Raw genomic sequence first — 5,521 nt, 5'->3', positions numbered from 1 at the left:
GGGGGGGGGGCCAAAGGGGGCTTGCGGGGGGGGGTGTTTCCCCCGTTGCCCGGCCCCCCCCCCCCCCCCCCCCCCCCCCCGCTGCACATGGAGCCTGGTCGGAGCAGCCCTGGGGTGGCAGGCTGACCCCCTCAGGTTTCCTGCAAGCCCAGGGCTGCTCTGACCACGCTCCATATGCTGGGGAAGGGTGGGTCCTGGCTGAGTCATGAGAGTGCTTCATTATGGGGCCTGCATGCTTGGGGTATCAGGGTGCTTCAGTGCCAGGCTAGCTCTCAGGCGGCCTCTGCACTGAAGCAGCGTCATGCCTCAGCCAGCCTCGTTACCATCTACATGTGTACTCAGACAATGAAAGCAGTGCCGCCACAGGGTACTACTCATGTTTAGACGTACTACCCTGCAGTGGCATTTATTAATCTACTGCAACCTAATAGGTTCGGGCATGTAGATGGTGATGTTTTGCTGTGGTGCTAATTAGTCAGCTCTGCAGTAAATGTCTTGTGTAATTGTGCCCATGATTTACAGGATAAATCTAGAATTTTCAAATAGAAATCCATAGTTATGGTTTTTCTGAGTTCTTTGCAACAGAAAAAAATGCTTTATTTCTCTGTAGTAAAAAAAAAAAGTGAGTGAAAACTAAGAGCTAGCATTTTTTGAGGGGTGCATAAAGTCTATCCAGGGTGCCTCGTGTCTAAATAGGTTGAGAACCAATGCTCTGTATGTTATTTTCTGAAGAGATAAGCTCTTATTGCTATGGTAAGAAGATATAAAATCTAGAGCACCTATCAGAATAGCTTCTATGTAGGAATTACTTTTGAGTGAGGGTTTGTCTTCCCTTGCCTTTCAGGAGAAAATGGTCTTGACTCTCAAACCAGCTTGCAAGGGCCAACTCAGCTACACATCTAAGAATCAAAAATGAAATTAAAAAATGAAAATGAAATATGAACCAAAACAAAGCAAAGACTTTCTGCGACACAAGCTGACTGTAGTTCCTGTTTACTCTCTTATCTTATGGACCATGGGAAACTGGAACTGAGAAATCTTCCCTTGTCTGGGCCCTTTGAAAGAGCATATTATTTGTTCAGTGGCTCCAAGGAACAGAGCCAGGAAGGGGAATGAAGGGATAATAATTGCCTGCACACATAAGCATCGGGGATTTCAATAAATCCATCTGTCTCTGGATTGGCATTTGTTGGGCATTGTACATAAGCTGGAAACATACTATTTTATTTTTATTAAAGCTTCTTCCTATGTAACAGTTCTAAAGGACAACAGTTAAATCCTTTGTTTTATTGTGGTATACCGTGTGCGCGCCAATATTTTGATTCATGGTAAATTTCAACAGTGATTGTCCCTGGGATTTTTTATTTCCTTACTGGTTTAAAACTTTATGAAGTATTATTTTTTTCAGAACCAGATATTGTTTCATGAAATTAGCTTGGTTTCCAATGTGATTTATGCCTTATCTATATCTGTAGGTTGGATTTGGGTACCATTATGACTAGAAGTAGCAGAATCATGGTGTCTTCAAAATCTAACCTTAAATTATAATTAATTAGCAAACTTAAAATGTGAGGAAGTACACAAGTAGGCATTACAGTAATGATTAGGCTATAAAACCTGATTTAAACCCCAACAGCAAGTACTGAGATGTTAAAGTAGCAAATACGCTACTGAAGTAGTAAGTATAACAAGGGTCTTGGAAGCAAGATTGAGTGCTCTTTCATCTTAGATGGGCTCTGATTCCTAGGCAAAACAGCATTGCATCTGGTTTGGAAGCTTGCATGCTGAAGTTTCAAGCCTAATGTAAAGCAGTTGTTATGAATCCCTTTCAAACATGGTTATAAAATGAAAACAGACTCTTTAAATCTATCAGTGTTGTCAGGTGCTGGTATGAAGTGTGCTTCATGTTAGGATTCAGTAACACTGCACATGCATACGCGTATGCACGTGCACTTCCACCCCAGGCCGGTCCCCTCCCCCCTTCCCCCCAGTAAAGGCTACTTAAGCTTATTTCACAGCCAAGCAATAACATATTAATTCTTTATAATGTTGAACTCGGCTAGAATATAAAAGCCTCAGCTTGAAAGCATACAGCTTTATAAACAGTACCTACCACTGTGTTCACAGTAATTAGAGTACTGGCTTTGTAGTTTTTCTAATGCTGGAAAGTCCTGCAGAAAAATATCATTTGAGAGACTTTTTTTCATTGGTCAATGTAAATTTAATTTCTGATTGTCCCTTTTTTCACTTTGAGCAAACATCAATGGCATAACAATCAAACAAAGAGTACATTGATCGACAGCTTGGAGAACAGTTCAGGCTATTTTTCTTTTGAGTCTGAGCATCTGACATCACTTATTCAGAGCTTCCTGAGCTGAAGTTTGAGTGCAGGTGAACATGGAGTCAGGAAGACTTCAGGAGTTCTAAATCCCTGACCTCGGAGCTTTCATCTGAATATGTACTTGCTACTTTAGTTAAGCATAACTGCCCTGAAGCACAGCTGTGGTTTTGGGTTTGTTGGAATTTTTTTTTTGGTCTTTCTTTCTTTTCAGCCACTGACCTTTGTCTTTCCCCCTACTTCCTCCAGCATTTGAAGAGTTTGCAACATCACTTGTGAAACAAGAAATGGCCAACATGCCCCGTGGTGTGTATCATTCTGCACTGAGGAGAGGGGCCACACGCTCAGATCAAGGGAAGACTGTAGCAGGAGTTCCAAACTTCTTGTTGAAAATGTATGAGAGGAACAAGCAACCAGGTCTGAAGCCTGGCCTGGCAGGTGAGCATTGATTGTTAATGGCTAAGTCACTTCCTTGATTAATGTTTCAAAAAGTCTGGGTGCTGGTCACTAAATGTTTAAAATGTGTTAATGTCTGTGATTCAGGAAAGTTCTTAGACACATACCTAAGTTTAACCCTTTTCATGGTAGCACTTAAGCACATGCTTATGTTAGAGTTAAGCGATATGCTTAACTGGTGCCCTGAAGAAACTTTTTTTTGAATTTTAGAAAAGGATCAGTTTAAGCAAGTCACGTACTGTTACCTCTAATGCTCCCTTTACTACTTTCTCTGCTTCTTTCAATAACCCTAAGATCATTATCTTCATAAAGCTCTTAATACCAGTAGTCTGGGGGCTCTGAATCATGAAGTGATTTCAGAGCCCCTGTCCTACTTCTCAGTGTCATTCTTTGTAGGCAAGCTTTTATATGTTAGATTTTTAATTGGCTTTAGAGATATTTTCTTAAGCATTTTATTGCACTGTGTACCTCACAATTTTGCTGTATTCAGTAATATTTTCTGTTGTTGCACTTGCTTTTTTTTCTCTTTTTAAGCTGGCATGTTGTTATGTTACGATCTTCCAGTCCATATGGGCAAAGATGGCAAACCTATTAATCGATTTTTGGTCAGTAGGGGGCGCAATTTCCAGCAAATGTTAATAGCTCTCATTCATGAGGTAAGTATTCTTGGCTTTTCTTCCCTTTTCAGAAATAATGTACTGCTTTCCTCTCTGTACTCCCTAAGGAGTCACATTTGCTTATTTTAATTAGAAAATACTAGCTACAAGCTATGTAATGTTTTTAATGTACCACAATTAATTAAAGTTGCTGTGAGGGACAATTAACGTGAATAGAACATGTAAATACAACTAATAAAATGCTCACTTTGTTGAAAAGCTCCCTCAGAAGATCACTAGAGTAAATTGAAGCTGACATTCCCCCTTTGCCCTCCTCCACTCACCCAGTGGTTGTGTTAATCAGGCTACAGTGCTCTAGAATTGTGGTGTGTCTGTCTGAACAACAACTATGGGATTCTAGCATAGGGAGCAATCTCCACCTCCTCGTCAGAGTAATAACAACACAGCATATCTCTTAATTGTTTCCAACTTCCTGGAATATTATGCTGATGTGGCTGGTCCTGTGCAGTGAACTTTGCTAAACTGGAGCTGTAACATGTAAGTTTGTGTGGTTTTGGGAAAGGAACAAAATGAGTGTCCAATTAATCATTACAGAAAAAAGACCTTGTTAAAATCTTCCAGGGAATTTAGAATTATGGTATTATGCTTGATATAAAAACTGCAGAGGCCATTAAAAAAAAATAAGTAGTTAAGACAGGATCTGGGGAAATGAATGTGCCTTTCCCATTTTTATGCCAGCATGAGCATTTATAAAACCTAGTGCAAATGATAGTCTCTCTTGCACAGTTAATAAAAAAGAAGAGTTAATGTGACCTGTTTGTTACTGCTGAGGTTTATTATGTGCATCTCAGTGAAGACTGTGTTCCCAGGTTGTAAATGAGAACGTCAACATTTATATAGGCTTATCCTGGCATGTGTGAGATGGACAAAGTAGCATAGATGAGGATAGAAATGCCTTGTATAGAAAATTGAAATCTTTTTCCACGCCTAGAATAATCCCTGTAGGAATAACAATAAAATGTCCAGTTATCTTTATTTTAAGACTGCTGTCAGGACAGTGCCAGCTATTCTTTATTTGTGCAACAGCAAAATAAAGGTTTAGATGTCGGGTGACTGTATAGGACAATATGAAATCTGTGACCCCACCCAAGGCCTCCCTTACTCACCCATCCAAGGATTCAAAGGCCAGTTAATGACCCATTGTTCTTTTGTTAACAATCACCTGTTTAAGTAACAATTAGTATTAATGTTCATGCCACTAATCAAGCCTAATCTATCTTAGGGCAATATTGCGGTCTGCTAAAGCTTTCTATTTCACAGGTCACACTGCTTCACCTTCATGCCTATGCCTGGGACACTCATTTTAATTTTCACCAGCTGGCTGGGACCAACCTTCAAAGTCTGGGACTGTTCCAGTCAAACCAAGACATATGGTCACCCTACTTAAATACATGTTTGTAGGTTTGGCACAGCATGCTTATAGGCTCGGCAGTGGTACGCTGGCTAGTGCTATGGATGAAAGGGACTTGGGCGTCATGATTGACCACAAGATGAACATGAGCCTTCAATGTGATGCTGCAGCTAGTAAAGCGAGCAAAACACTGGCTTGCATCCATAGATGCTTCTCAAGCAAAACCCATTCTTCCATTGCACTTGGCCTTGGTGAGGTCACAGCTGGAGTACTGCGTCCAGTTTTGGGCTCCACAATTTAAAAAGGATGTGGAGAAGCTTGAGAGATTCCAAAGGAGAGCCATGCATATGATCAGAGGTCAGGAAAACAGACCTTACGATGATAGGCTGAGAGCTATGGGACTCTTCAGCCTGGAAAAGCGCAGGCTCAGGGGTGATCTGGTGGCCACCTATAAGTTTTCAGGGGTGACCACCAGGATCTAGGGGAACGTCTGTTCACCAGAGCACCCCAAGGGATGGCAAGATCGAACGGTCACAAACTCCTCCAGGTCCGTTTCACGTTGGACATATGGAAGAGCTTCTTTCCTGTCCGAGCCCCCAAGGTTTGGAATAGACTGCTGCTGGAGGTGGTACAAACACCTACTTTGAACACCTTTAAGAGACATTTGGATGTTTATCTTGCTGGGATCCTATGACCCCT

At 41.3% G+C, this 5,521-nt stretch overlaps 1 protein-coding gene across 5 annotated transcripts in view; it reads left to right on the top strand.

The window, feature by feature from the left end:
• The window catches only part of FOCAD (focadhesin), a 318,854-nt gene that overhangs the window by 236,995 nt on the left and 76,338 nt on the right, over positions 1 to 5,521 (top strand). For all 5 annotated transcript variants that reach the window (XR_002097361.1, XM_019517493.1, XM_019517495.1 and 2 more), the window contains exons 20-21: positions 2,588 to 2,776; positions 3,329 to 3,450. Coding sequence is in view for 4 of the 5 variants with exons in the window: in XM_019517493.1 (XP_019373038.1) it covers positions 2,588 to 2,776; positions 3,329 to 3,450 (311 nt within the window). In the remaining variant the exon portion in view is untranslated. The remainder of the gene's footprint in view (positions 1 to 2,587; positions 2,777 to 3,328; positions 3,451 to 5,521) is intronic.

Source organism: Gavialis gangeticus, unplaced genomic scaffold (assembly GCF_001723915.1).
Source record: "Gavialis gangeticus isolate Ggan-Ray unplaced genomic scaffold, GavGan_comp1, whole genome shotgun sequence".
NCBI classification, from domain to species: Eukaryota; Metazoa; Chordata; order Crocodylia; family Gavialidae; genus Gavialis; species Gavialis gangeticus.
The sequence above is the reverse complement of the archived record's forward strand: the minus strand, read 5'-3'. Positions and strand labels throughout refer to the sequence as shown.